Source organism: Tachypleus tridentatus, chromosome 8, assembly GCF_004210375.1.
Source record: "Tachypleus tridentatus isolate NWPU-2018 chromosome 8, ASM421037v1, whole genome shotgun sequence".
Lineage (NCBI taxonomy): Eukaryota > Metazoa > Arthropoda > Merostomata > Xiphosura > Limulidae > Tachypleus > Tachypleus tridentatus.
In genome coordinates, this window is record NC_134832.1 from 144492316 (window position 1) to 144508195 (window position 15880).

Genomic DNA, 15880 nt, shown 5'->3' on the forward strand with positions numbered 1-15880 from the left:
CTGATCTTTTTTGGAATTCTGATTCTTTTTATTTGCAAGTTATTGTTAACTTCCAATCAGTGCAAGACTAAAATTAAACATGGCAATCAGTATAGCTAATTAAATATTCCTTTCTTACCTTCCAATTTTCAAGATTAGAATGCATTGTTTCAACAGTTGAATACCTTTGTTGTGAACTATATTTGGCTATAATTTTTCACAGAAGATTATCTCTTTCTGCATGTACTTATTTCAATGTTCATGGCTTGTCTATCTTCTATTACAAGCTAGAAAGCTGCCATCAGTGTCATGTTCAGAGGCAACAGAAATCATCTTTTCTTATTCCCATTTACCTAAGAGACAATTTTTCCATTGATGATGTTTGTTTATGTTTTCCAGGAGGAATATGTTTTTATTTCATGATAAAGACTTACTACCCAAGACTTGGGCTGCAAAAGAGGGTCAACTCCATTTTTATACTATTATGTTACCTATTCTCTCTGTTCCAAATAATTTTTTCTGTCTTCTGACAGGGAAGTTTTGTACTACATTTCATAAACTGAATATCTTAGAAGAGATCAACATAGACTCTTTATATCTTATGTAGAGATTTTACTCTATGAATTGTGTTCCATTTAAATTATTACGTGATTCCTGAACATGTTCAGCATGAATTTTGGATTACATTTCATCAAAGTTGCAACTTGTCTTTGTCTTTAGCTTTCTGGTTTTGGTACCCTTTAGAAAGCATCTTACACGAGAGCATTTGGATGAACCTGAATACTTTTCTGCATTTTAACCTTATCACATCACTCTCTTTTCAAATTCTCTATTTGTGCATTCCATATGTCACCTGTGGTTATTTTTCAGGCTAGATGGAATATTTACAGGTAAGATGTTGACTTTTCTGTTTTTGGGGTGTGAGGGATTGTCAACAACTTTGGTTTTGAAATAAAACCAATACCAAGCACAATAAATACCCAGTTCCATGCTTAGCAATGGAGTTCCATGAGAGAATGTCATCCTTTGGAACTGAACAGAGGATACTGTATAATGGCTTATGATGCCACAGAAGGTATCTTTTCCATTTGTATATGCACATTTTTGTATGGAATTAGAGATATGAGAAACTGGATTTCTGATATCACTAGTATCATTGTCATCCTAGATAATGATCATCTGTGTTTTTATTCATTTTTTTTCCTTTTTCATGTTCCTGTTGCACTGTTATTGTTTTATATGTGGATCCAGGTGGAATACAGCTGTTTGGGTGTGTGCACACACAATATATGACTGAGTTTCTCCCCTGAGAACCATCCACTGTTAGAATAAGACATTGTATCTTTACTACCTGTTTATGCTTCCACCTGTGTTGCACTGTGGACTCCACAAGTACAGTGCACCATTACCACTTTCAGACCTGATCCATTTGGCTTAATTACTAGATATCATGGAGGAAAAGGAACTCTGCTAAGAAGAATGCCTTATTTCTGACTGTTCTGTAAGAGTGGTCCAATCTACTCCTCCTTCCTTGAATACAGTTTTTTTTCTAATACTGTGTTATTTTCCAACTGCACTTTGCTACATCTTTATTGGTATCAACAGATACAAGTTAAATTTACTTTACAATATGTGAAAATATTGTAGAATGTTTTAAGCTGATAGAAGCGTTAGCTCCATAAAGCTTGGGAACACTGCATTATAGTTTTTTCCTATAAACTTGTATTAAAATTGTAATTTTACCAAGTAACTTTAAGTGACAACATATTTAATTATTTCAGATTATTTTAAACTACATTCATAGATTAACTATGAAAATAGATTTATTTGTTGTAAATTGTATGTTTTTTACTTTGTGTATATTACATATATTACTGTTATGGTTTTGTAGCATGTTTCTCTATTTATTCTAGATACATTGATGTTTATTTTGACATCAAAATTTCTTTGTATGTAATAAAGTGCATTTTATTTGATATAACACTGAAAGTGATAAATCTATTATTGATTAAATCAGAAAAAAAAAATACTGGAATGACTTACCAACTTGTATGAAGTATAAAAACATTGACTAAGACATGAATATTGAATTTTGAATATTTAGATGTTTTTGTAGTATTGTGTGCATTATTGTCAACGTAAATGAAATGTTCTTGGAGTGAATTTTAATATATGTGGGAAATTTAATATAAACATCCTCTGTTTGTATCGTGAATATTTTCACCACACATATGTATTCAGTATTTATCTACACATATCCAGTGACAACTTCAGTTGTAGGTAGGTAATTTTGATTGGTTGGTTCTTATTAGTGCAAAGCATCTAGGCTATCTGCACTAATAATTTAGAAGCATTGGTCATAATAATATCTTCATCTTTATCAATCATTGATGAAATTTTTCTATTATATCATCTTTTCACAACCTGTATTCTATCATCTACTAAACCTTAATGAATGGTGTTTTAACCTTTTCACTACAGGTTAGTGAATCAAAGCCCATGTCATCACGTTTATTGATTTGCATTCAAAGTTTGTCAGGAAGTTTGGAATCAAATTGTAGATTATAATTCAAACTTATTGTATATGAGTTAATTTAAAAGCAAGTATTAAAATAACGCACTTAAATATAGATTTTATTGAGCCACGTGGTACGTTGAATGCAGCACTGTTTAAAAGTAAGATAATTGTTATTTCAAAATACTAAGTCTGTAGTTTCATACAAATTAGGAATTCAGTTTACTAATATCAAGCTAGAATATAAAATAAGAACATCATATCTTTTTATTTTGCTGTGATGAGGCTTATATACTGAATCAAACAAAGTGGGCCGCATTCACTTCTTTCCATTTTTGGAAATGGCTCCCTATATACGAGGTCTGTTCAAAAAATATGCGGACTGTTTGAATTGTGCGGCTCCAGTTAGTTCCAGGGGAATCCGCTTGGTGTCGCTAGGTTCGCACATATCAGCTGATTACGACGCCATTTCCCGATTGCAGATATCTTCATTTGTGTATTAGCTACGCGGTTTTAAGTGAAATGCGATTTTTTTCGTTTGGCAGATTTCAGAATGAATGACCTGAAGGAGCAACGACTTGCTGTGAAATTTTGTGTTAAACTTGGAAAATCTGCAATTGAAACTTTTGATATGCTTAACACGGCTTACAGTGATGTTGTTATGAAGCGTACGACATGTTTCAAGTGGCATGAACGTTTTAAGGCTGGTCGAGAGTTCATTGAAGATGATGAGCGCCCTGGACATCCTTACACGTCAACTGACGACCCACACGTCGACAAAATCAACACCCTGGTGCGGGCAAATCGACGTCTGACTGTCAGGGAGCTTGCTGAAGAGTGTGGGATATCAGTTGGATCTTGTTACAAGATTTTGACCGAAAAATTGAAGATGCACCGTGTTGCTGCAAAATTCAGCCCTCAGAACTCGTGAGTTTTTGGCCAAACACTCGATCACTGTTCTTCCCCACCCCCCTACTCACCTGACCTTGCTCCTTGCGATTTTTTTTTTGTTCCCCAAACTCAAAAGACCCTTGAAAGGAAGAAGATTTGAGACGATTCCCGAGATTAAGGCAAATGCAATGAAGGAGCTGGAGGACATTACAAAAGAAGCATACCAGGACTGTTTCAACAAGTGGAAACACCGTTGGGATAAGTGTGTGCGTTGGGGAGGAGAGTACTTTGAAGGGGTCCCAGACCTGTAACTTCTAAATAAAGTACATTTTGTTTTATGACGTCAGTCCGCGTATTTTTTGAACAGACCTCGTACACACATACTTCAATTTTTGACTTGTGAATAACAAATCAACACTTTAGAATGTCCCCTAGTGGTTTTCTTAGCCATTTAAATCTAGTAAAAGGCTACCTCGTTCTTTACAATCAAGATTTCAAGAAAGTAGGTTGTGTCTTTAGTCTGTTCAAAGTTTCATATTTTTTAAAATCTAAATAAATCTTTGTTACTAAGCTTAATAAGTTATAGTGGAATTTTGTGGTATCAGTATAGTTATTTATAATTTCTTGGTTATTCAACTGTATATGTATAAAACCTAAAAAAAGGTTTTGTTTGATATTCTTAACTTGTGAAATTTAAAAAGGCTTAGCAACATATGTCCAGCAACAGTCAAGTTCAGTGGCCTTAGCTTGGAGAGATAATTGTTTGCTTTACTTCTTTATTTATTGTTCTATATTTTAAGAAAAACAAGTTTAATAATTTATATCTAAATACTAATAATCTATATGCATGTATAATGTATAGTAATTGAAATGTGTCTATATATTACAAAATAGTAGTCCACTGAAACACAGTCAAGAAAGGGAAAACTAAAAGTTTTATTTACTTGACACATAACATGAGTGCACATACACTGTGTGAACGCAAGCTATGTAACATTACCTAGGCATAACTGGAAGGTCAATATAATAAAAAATAATAAATGCATATGTAAATATATAGCATTATGAGACTTAAGCTACTTAGAACAAACATTTATGTTTTCATGTTATAATTTATATTTATTTCATAATTTTTTTATGATGATTGCAAGGTTGGTCAAGTGACAGACCCCACATAGTTAGAGTATAGAAAATAATTTAAATATAAAGTCTTACTGGAAACAGACATTTGAAATGCATTTAAACGGTTTTAGAGATTACACAAATAATATTTAAGAATTTGGGATGAAAAATAGTTTTGTTTTTAATCATAACACGAAATAACTTTGCATCAGATTAGTAATAAAATAGACTCAATAGTTTCACAAACAAATTTTCAGTAAAAATATTTCAGGAAATAATCTGATTTTTTCTGTACTAAAAGTCTACCAAATTTTGTGAAGATACACGTGCTGTATCAAACGTTATAGTGCACATACTTAACGTGTACAACTGTGTAGATGAACTTGTGTATATTATACTGAGCCCATTTTGAAAGAGTTAACGCATCTTGTCATGTAGCATGATTAACCTATTTCAGTCTTTTACTCTTAATTGCAGCTAATAGGTGTTCTTAATTTTTGGTATTTACTATTATTTCTGTGTTTACATATCCATTTACTTTGTATGTTGAAAAGGGGATCTCATCTCAAACATCTAAGTTATCCTTGCTGTCTCAGCTGTTAAAGTACAGGTGTTCCAGCCATATAGATCCATGAAGGTGAAATCTATCTTGAGGATTTTATTTTTATTGTTCTGGTTTTGTCCCTTTGTATCTTTCTGAGACTGGAAGGAACTACAGTTGCTATGACAATACTTAAATTCACTTCTTTGGTGATCTTCCATCTTCTTTTATGATGGCTCCATGATAGAGGAAGTGAAGTTTTTAAACATGTCAAGTTTGGATGTTATTAATGTTTCTCACTAAAATATTTATTAATAAGTTATATCTCTTACTGAAAAATCCTTTCAGGGACAAATTCCCAACTTTTAAATGTTGTGAACTGTGGAGTCTATATCCATTTGTCTGCTTTAGTGTGTTTTTCGTTTATCCTTATATTTCAGAAAACACTTGTTAGAGAGAAAACTGAACCTGATGCTTTACCACAAGATGGGATTATTTCAAAGTTCAGTGACAGTGATGATGATAATGATATAAATAGCTTGAAATACATTATTAGGAATATGAAGTAGGAAAATGAATACCAAAAAGATTTGAAACAAATTGACCCTGCTTTAGAAAATGCATCTGGTAAGTATGAATTTCTTCAAAGAAATACAAAATTCATTAACATTGGTTAAATAAGATTTTAATTTATTTTAATATTTAAGTAATACTTTAAAACTTAATGGACTACATTTGCTGTTACTATGGAATTAATTTCAGGATGTATGCCTCAATATTTGATTTATTTTATGATCTTTCTGTTGGGGGGAGTGGCACATTAGGAGAGATTTGTTATATGTTATTTGTTATATGCAATACCTGGTTGATTGGATTGCATTGATAAAAAATGCCTAAGAGGGCCTATACTAATGAGAAACAATGTCATTATTTATCAAATGGATACTGCAACTGGCTTGTGAGAACACATGCACACTATGCATTTTACTGTCTAAAGCTTATAGGTGATCTCAAATGAAACTGTAGATTCGTGATCTAAAGTTTATGTATATGTTCAAATAAAACTAATTTTTGTTTTCATGTCTTTGTGCATTATTCAAGAAAGTATGAAAGAGGAAGAACAAAAGAGCCAATATACCTTAATTAAAAGAGAGAACATTCTGATACTATTAAAAAAATATGCCACTTTCACAAACTTAAAATGTATTGTCATGAGTGTAAAAAACTTTAAAAAATTTATGTGATAAAACTTCGCATTTTCAACACATATTAAATGAATTGAAAGTAAATATAATATTTCTCTTTGGCTCCAACCTTGCATATTTCAGTAAAACTGAGATATGCAGTCATTATCAGAATAATCAACATTTAATCTCTGAAATCTTTAGGCTTACTAGAACTACCAACAAATATACTGTAAAGTATCTTTTGGGCTGTTAGAACTATTAGATGCTGCAAGATATGTTTAGGCCTACTAAAACTATGTACAAAGACACTGTTAGTTATCTTTTTAGTATGCTAGAAATACTAAAAGAGATACTGTAAATTATCTTTAGGCCTACAAGAACTACCAAAAGAAACATTGTAAAATACCTTTTGACTTGTCCATTTCAACACTCAGTGATTGAGAAATATTCCAAGCTTTAAATGTGTCTTACATCAAGCAAGTTGTCCAGTATTTGGGGTTTTGGTCAATGCGTACATAAAATGTGCAAAATGACACATATATTCTAATTTGCATGGCTAGAGAATATGTCTAGCATAGCCATTGGCAATATAGAAATTCTCTAAGGCTTCATATATCTTGGCCTATTGGTTTTATATTTGTCATTTTAGATTAATGTTAGTTTTTGGTGAAGTGGCAAATAGAATGGGCAATACCTGAAAAAATACAAGTTCCATGAAAAATTCTTTAAATTAAGAACAGTTAGTTGTAAATATTTGTTCTGTGATCCAGTATCCTGGAGAAGTTAATTCAATTGATGTCCCCTGCTAGTATAGCAGTAAGTCTACAAATTTACAATGCTAAAATCAGGGGTTCGATCCTCCTTGGTGGGCTCAGCAGATAGTCCGATGTGGCTTTGCTATAAGAAAAACATGCACACACACATTCAATTGGTGTTCATTTACCAAAATAATCGTAAAGAGAACTTTTTCTTACTACTTATCTCTGAAGAGAGATTTTATCACTGAATCAAGCTTTACACTGTTGATAGCACTCATTGGTGAGTAAAAAAAATAATTGTAATATCTGTATTATAGTGAGAGAAACACAGTACGATGTGGAAACAGTAATTTTAGTATCTGTGATGGACAGTTCATAAACAGCATATGTGTTATACATAGATTATTTAGTCACATGCAAAAGGAACATTGCCTTGAGTTGTGTGTTGTAATGAACTTGAAAGTAATAGCAACTTAATATCCATTGATTTATAGCAGGAAAGAATGATGCATGATTGTTTTGCAACAATGTTGCACACGCAGTTTCCACTTACTGATATGTCAGCTTCCTGAAACAATGAGATAACCTTATACCAGTGTAGTGTGCAAATACATTTGAAAAAAATATAAGAGAATTTGTAATGTATAAAAATCAGACATTTATGGAGATAATCTTATATTTGTTTAGTGTACAGAAACCATATATTATTATGATGTTTTTAGAAATAGGTTTTACAGTGAGTCTATTTTACAAAAGTAATGGACAAACTGAAGTGAAAATAAGCTAACCATTTGTGAAAGGATGGCAAGAACTTCAAATATGAAATTATATAATGTGATTATAGACTTTTTTTAATATGAAGCCTTTAATTGGAAGTATTATTAACTGCTTGGTGAGGAGGAATCTTCACTTGATATTCTCAGCTATTTGCCAAGGAATCTTTTAATTACAACTGAATAGTTTTACACATTTTTACAACAGTTATATGTAGTGTCTGATGTTAGAGGTTAGTTTTGTCAGTTGAGATTGATATGTTTTTAATAAATTAGGCTTTCTTATATCTTAACTGCATTTGTCTTGTAACTTATTTTAATTTGTAAAATACAAACCCCATTTGTGTAAATGGTGAATTCTGTGGATATTTCGTGACTAATATATTTAGTTTTTTTTTTATTACTTATCAAAGTTGTTATATGAAACACTAGATTAATAGAATGGAAAATTTACCTCTATCTCTTAGCATTCTGGTTTCTATAAAATGCTAGTGTTAAAGGTTATTATTATTATGATAAATTGTCTTTGTAATTATTAAAATAAAAATGTAATGTATTGCTTCAAGACATTAAAGAAGGTAATTGTATAGACTTCACAAAATTAGATCCATGTCTCTGGTATCTAAGTCATATTTGCATTCTATTTATCTTAAATAACAAACATTAATTATATGCATGTGTTTATTTTAATTACACAAATATAATAATGTTGAGAAAAGATGTTTTTATATATTTTATTAATTATATTCATAATCTGATTTTTTAGATGTAAATACTGACATGAAAAGTTGTGATGGAAATCATTTTCATGGTTGTCATGGTTTAATACAAGAAGATTCTCATTCAGAAATCAGGAAATCTCATTTGCTCAAAACTAGTAATATTTTTGGAAAAAATCTCAAACAGTATGTGATACCTTATACTGAGGAGAAACCATACAGTTGTGGAATCTGTGGAAAAGAATTTGTAAGAAGTTTCAACCTAAAAATACATCAGAGGATACACACTGGGGAGAAACCATACAGTTGTGTAGCATGTGGCAAGGAATTTATAACAAACAGTAACATGAAAAAGCATAATGTTATACATACTGGTGAAAAACCATACAGCTGTGTAGTGTGTGGTAAGTATTTTGGAAGTAGAAGTTACATAAAAATGCATGAGAGAATACACTCTGGAGAGAAACCATACACCTGTATATTGTGTGGTAAACAATTTGGAAGAAGTAGTCAGTTAACAACACATGAAAGGATACACACTGGTGAGAAACCTTACAGTTGTGTGTTGTGCGGTAAACAGTTTGGAAGAAGTGGTCAACTGAGAAGACATCAGAGAATTCATACAGGTGAGAAGCGACACAGTTGTGAAACCTGTGGGAAAGAATTTGGAATAAATTGTAACCTAAAAACACACAAAAAATTACACACTGGGGAGAAGCCATATAGTTATGAAATCTGTGGAAAAGAATTTGTAACAAATGGTAATTTAAAAATACATAAAATATCGCATACTGGGGAGAAACCATACAGTTGTGTTGTGTGTGGTAAGGATTTTGTAAGTAAATGTTACCTAAAGAAACATGAGAGTATTCACATTATGTAGAAATCATACAGTTGTGTGGTGTGTAGCAGCAAATTCATAGAAATATTAAGTCAGATCATGGGCAAAATACATGATGGAGAAAAAGTATACATTTCTGTAATATGTGACAAAGAATTTATAAGTAATATTAGATAAAATAAACATGAAAAGACACACATAAAGGAGAGACAAGATCTGTGAGTGTGGCACATAAATAGTTTGTAAACCTAAACAGGAAGATTTACATCTGAAATAGTTAGTCTCTTGTTGAGTTAAACCCACTGATTCTGTCAACCTAAAATCTAAATATCCTTTATACAATTTAGGGATATAAATGTAGGTTCAGCCTACTTCTGTTGTTGGATTTTATATGATTCAGTAGGAAAAATTGGTAGGTTCAGCCTACTTCTATTTTTGGATTTTATACAGTTCAGTATGATATAAATGTAGGTTAAGCCTACTTTCGTTGTTGGATTTTATACAATTCAGTAGGATATAAATGTAGGTTCAGCCTTGATTTTATACAGTTCAGTAGGATGTAAATGTAGGTTCAGCCTACTTCTGTTGTTGGATTTGTATTCTTGATTTTATACAATTCAGTAGGATGTAAATGTAGGTTCAGCCTACTTCTGTTGTTGGATTTGTATTCTTGATTTTATACAATTCAGTAGGATATAAATGTAGGTTCAGCCTACTTCTGTTGTTGGATTTGTATTCTTGATTTTATACAGTTCAGTAGGATGTAAATGTTCAGCCTACTTCTGTTGTTGGATTTGTATTCTTGATTTTATACAGTTCAGTAGGATATAAATGTAGGTTCAGCCTACTTCTGTTGTTGGATTTGTATTCTTGATTTTATACAATTCAGTAGGATATAAATGTAGGTTCAACCTACTTCTGTTGTTGGATTTGTATTCTTGATTTTATACAGTTCAGTAGGATGTAAATGTTCAGCCTACTTCTGTTGTTGGATTTGTATTCTTGATTTTATTTCTAGTTGTGAACTCCAGCAGCCATCATGTGGTTTTTTTTTGCTAACTGTATTTCAGAGTTAAGTCTGGGTGTTTTGTATTTTAATGTATCTTAAACCTTGAAAGAAGGTATTTACCTTTGAGAATCATCTCCATCCTCAGATCATGAGATTTGAAGTTCAGAAACACAATTCATTTATCCATAAAACAACCAGCTGTAACCACATGCAGCTGTCAAGAAGGTTTAATGTATACCTCAATCACTGAACAAAACTCCTATTCCCACATATATTAGCATTTAATGTCCCAATCTATGATGTAGTTACCAGTAAGCTAAAACCCTCCATCACTAGGATGTAGTCATGAACAGATTATGACCCTCTACCAGTCAACAATGTAGTCATCAGTAGGCTCTGACCCTCCACCAGTCTGTCATGCAGTCATTAGTAAACTCCTTGAGCATTAGTATTTCAATAAAAGCTCATTCTGTTTTTGTTTTGTTCAAATATGTTATTTTACAAAAAATTAATGTAATTTTTGTATTTATTATTTCAAACATTCCTTACCATTTGTAGTTCAGAGTCTAGTTTTTGTCTTAACATTTAATCTTGACTCTAGCTGTTGATGTTCCTAATATGGGATCTTACATGCACAAATACAGTCAACCCCGGCACATTTTTCACATTACTTACACCAGTGGTACCCAACCTTTTTTCTTTTTCTTTTTTTTTACTCATAATCAACTAGTTTTTATCCCAAATTTTTACAGACTACTTTGTGTAATTATATTTTGAACGTACTATCAAATTTCACTAAACGATATCTATCCTGCCACTTACTTATACAAGTTAACTGCGGTAGAACTCAATAAATTGACTTATATATAAGGCCAATGCCTATCTGTCTGTGTCTACAAAATTCCTCCCACAGTTTGCATCTGATTTGTATACTCTTTGTATGATTTTTCAACATCATAATAATTTCTAATTTTCATAACAATTGGGTTTCTAATAAAAACAGAATAAAGCTGTCACACATGGTATAATATACAAGGTATTGTTAAGAACATGTTTGCCTGACATGTTCATATCCACAAAACAGGGAGATAAGAAAAACTTAATATGTTGTATGTCAAGATGCTTTTTAGTTAGTTATAAAATGTTCTGAATTTTTTCTTATATTATATTAACAGATTATTATGGTAAAATAATTGGGCCACAGGCCCAACAGTGCATTTTGCAGGAACTGTTACTAAACTACCCTTTGGGTAGCATTTGGATGGTTTTACAAAAGGATGTCTTTTTGTCTGATCATATAAATAGTTGTTTGTTTGTTTGCTGCTGTTGTTTTTTCCATTCTATTAGAAGTACCCAGATAACTTTCTTTTGAACAGCTTTTGATGTTTCTCCATTTTTGACCAAAAACCTGAAAAGGAAATATACTGAATCTCAGCCTGAACAAAGATGGACATTAGTTCAACTTCTAGACTGGTGGTTACACTTACGTTTTTATGGAAATGGATATTTTTTATATTTTGCAATATTTAGCACAAACAGAACAGAGTCAACTTTGATGAAGCACTGACACAGAAACTGAATAAGTGCCTAAAGATGTAACATATAGAACTGGACATGAAGGCACTCCCTCATTGATTAAATTTCATTAAGTTACTGTTCAAATTTTATTTTTATTACACTAGCTTTATAATCTGACACTAATGGATTAATAAGAGTATATTTAAACTGAAATTTAATTTGTCTCAGTGACTTCCAGTGGGATGTATAGTGCAATTCCACCTAAGTTAGTACTACCTGTAGTAATTGGTTGTTAGGTTAGTACTACCTGTAGTAATTGGTTGTTAAGTTAGTACTACCTGTAGTAATTGGTTGTTAAGTTAGTACTACCTGTAGTAATTGGTTGTTGAGTAAAACTGAAAATTTTGTTCATTGCAAAAATGTGTTTACCTGCCTACATTTATAGAAAAACAATATATGGTCTGAAATTAACACATACCTGTAGCTATTTGAAAATTACTTTTTTATTGGATATTATCCTACATCCAACTAATTTATATTTGTTTAAATCCATATTCCTGTATTATGTCTAAAGTGTTTTTAGGTTTTTTACAAATTTCTACAAAGGGACATTTTTATAAAGTATGGTATAAAAATTATTCAGTAGATTTAATGAAATAACTCGGTCTCTAGAGCAAAGCAGAATCATAAAAGAGCCAACTGATTTTTGCATATTATTTACTGTCAAAAGACTAAAATTATTGGGCCTGTAACTGTGAGAAGCAGGAAGTACAATATTTTATTAAAATTATTTATTGTTAAAAAGGGTACACTTAAAAGAGTGCAAAGTCATAAAATTATGAGAGAGGGGCATATCATGTGCACTCCACCCTGAATCTGTAAGTGATACTCACAGCTGCTCACTTCTATATGTTTCTTTTGTCTCATCAAGAAAGAGCTTTTGTTTAAATACCAGTGTTAACGAGTTTCACTTGAACTGAGCGTGTTTTGCTATCCTATTGGTGGATGGCCGTAGTCTAATGATGATTACATCATAGATTGAAGTAATCTTTGCTTCAAGATTTCTGGAGTGCATAAGACTTTGCATCATATACATGAGGTAGGAGCTCTTAGTTCTATAGAAACACCTCTTACTGGCATACTTTTTCAGTTAAAAACAGTGTTAGCTTTCACATTGTGAGTACAAAGTAAATCTACCTTTGGACTTCTGGTGTCTTCTACTACAGTCATATAAGTCACAAGGAGAATTAAGAACTGTGGATTGATACGATTCACATATTGAGGACATTCAGAACTTGAAGTCACCTGATGTTTACAGATCAGGTTCTACTATGAGGCAAATTCTGTTTAAGAAATACAAATTTGTTTGATTATCATTTTATTAAAAAATTTAAAAATATGGTTATTGTAAGGAGAAATTGCAAATATTTATTGCTTGTTAACTTAAAACACTCAAGAAGAATCAGAATACAGATAAACTACATGGTTATAATGTGTATAGAACTCATATGTGTTACAGGTAATTCTTAGTTTATTTCCCCCAAAAAAAAAAAACTTATTAGTAATTGAAATGGAAATTATGGATGTGTTTAGCACTGGGGAAAAAGAACTGCAGCCCAGTAATGGACAAGAACATCGGCAGTTATAATCTGCATGGGATCTAAGGCTTGGACTTTCAAATAGATTAGTTCTTGTTTAAAATCAAACCAGAGATTGAAAGTAATACATTGTTAAAACATATGCTGGAAAAATGAGACACAAAGTTTTGAATCCTGAATGTACAGAGCACATAAAATATTATTGTGTTGATTCTTATAATTCTAACACAAACGTTTTTCCTCCTTGTTCATGTTTTATACATTATGGAAATTAAGTATGTCTGTGTATATTGCTTTTTATAAGTGCCAATATTAAACATCAAAGTGATGTTAATTTCCTAAACTTTAGTTGTTACTATTTTTATTTGTATTTAGCTATTAAGTTTGCAAATAATTGCTCTAATGTTCTCAGTATAAAATATATCTGAATGATTATGCTATTTGTTATCCCTATACAAATCAATAAACATCTGCTAAAGGTTATACTAGCCAAGTTCAAATCAATAATACTACACCATGAACACAATAAACTAAGGATAACTGAATATCTGCTAGTAGTTAACATTGGGTAATAGTTCATCTAGTCTAGTCCAAACTAACAAAGTTCCACTATTAAATAACAGTTAGGAAAAAGAAACACCTGCTAGTAGTTTGACTACGATTGTCCAAAATGAACAATGTCTAATAAAACAACTGAGAATAACAAAAAAACTAATAGTTCATTTGGCCTCGTCCAAACCAACAATGTTTGACAATTAAAACAACAAAGCACTAAAGAAGATCTATTAATAATTCACCTAGTCTAGTTAACACTAATAATGTGGTACAACTAACATAAAAATCAAGATAACAGAAGACATACTAACAGTTCACTTAGTCTAGTCCAAACCATCAATGTTCCACAACAGAACACAGTAAGTCAGGACAACAGATCTGCTGATACTCTATTCAGTCTAGTACAAACAAATTTTTTTCCACAGGTAACTCATCCCAACAGGTTTGCCATCAAGGGGTTTGGATATATATTATTTATTTCTGGAGCCAACTCCTTGTTTTTTGGTCTTATGCAAGCTTGGCTCTTACACTATGCACAAATGTAATCACTTTATAGAAAACCCCTGGGTCATACAATGTTCTCTCTCTCACACACAGGATTTCTTTGTCTTTCAGGGCTAAAGGTTCTGTTTTCAACCATGTTCTGAGGGTTTTTGCATGGAGTGTGCACTTGTTGGGTTTTAATTTCCACTGTGGATTTTTGGCTCCTCTTAATCCCATCTTGGAAACAATTCTCTGCTTCATCAGAAGTCTGCTCATTTGAGCTTCCAGGTAAAACTTTTAAGTCTCACTTAGTATTTGATTAATTTTTGTGGGCATTATCAATTCCTCTTAGATGAGTTCAGTGTGCTTCTTTGTCTACAATACAAAGCTTCTGGTTTCTTCCCTTTCTATGTGAGGAGCTTTATCTCTTTTTGTATACATCTTCTCTTGAGTCCTTTATTTTTCTGAATGTGGCTGTTTCCAACCCTTTCAATGGACTCTGGCTGATCATTGAAATATGTTCAGAGATCCACCAACTTCTCTTGTTTTATCCCTCCATATTTTTTACTTCTTGCTATCATGGTAGCTTGATCTACATATCCCTCTTCTTACACCTCACACAGAATTGCACTTGTTCACGACCACCTTTGCTTGGCAGGTGTGATTCTGGATACCATCACTCTTTTTAGTGTTTTATCTCTGGAACAGTAGTCTGCATGTCAACATTCTTAAGATGTTGGTAGTTAAATGGGGTCTTTCACTGTCATGTTCCACTCAGAAAACTCCACTGTCATTTCTTCTGTCAGTTGACATGATGGTGATCATTTTCAGGACTTCTGCTTTGTTGCCCCAGAGCTACTTTTTTAGATCTACACCAGAACATTTAGTTCTTAATCTGTATTCATAAACTTAGTGTCAGATAACTGTATTACCTTGAATGGACATCCTTCTTTCACTAAGATATGCCACACCTTCATCTTTACAAGTGGCTTCTGTCTGGTTCCTTTCAAGATGGACAGGTTTTTTACACAATATCCTATTTTTTCTACATTTGGGCATTGGTTTATTAATGCTGATTTATCCACTTCTTCTTCCACATTCTTTGTCTGTTCCCTTTTCTGTGTGGCTTTTGGAGAGTACTATTTGAATACTGGCTATATCGTGACTTTGATTCTTTAAGTACTGGCTATATAGTAACTTTATGGGCAACTTTCAGTCTTTTTAAAGCTTATTCTTTCTGTTTTATGGCTATTTTAAGGTGTTTCTAGTTAGTCATTCTCATTGTCTGGTTCCTCTTCTAAATTGCACCTGTATATGTACTGTTTAAACCTTTGGCCACCTCTTCCATATATCATCTTTCTCTAAGGATGTATTATTTACTTCTACTGCAG

At 32.1% G+C, this 15880-nt stretch overlaps 1 protein-coding gene across 16 annotated transcripts in view; it reads left to right on the forward strand.

The window, feature by feature from the left end:
* The window catches only part of LOC143223674 (uncharacterized), a 47323-nt gene that overhangs the window by 14239 nt on the left and 17204 nt on the right, over positions 1-15880 (forward strand). For 4 of the 16 annotated variants that reach the window (XR_013013038.1, XR_013013036.1, XR_013013037.1 and 1 more), the window contains exons 5-6: positions 5489-5675; positions 8533-9020. Coding sequence is in view for 5 of the 16 variants with exons in the window: in XM_076451939.1 (XP_076308054.1) it covers positions 8547-9111; positions 11712-11902 (756 nt within the window). In the remaining 11 variants the exon portion in view is untranslated. Of the gene's footprint in view, positions 1-5488; positions 8060-8532; positions 9853-9895; positions 13932-15880 lie in introns of those variants that run through there. The other 12 variants (XR_013013040.1, XM_076451943.1, XM_076451942.1 and 9 more) reach the window with 10 other exon arrangements.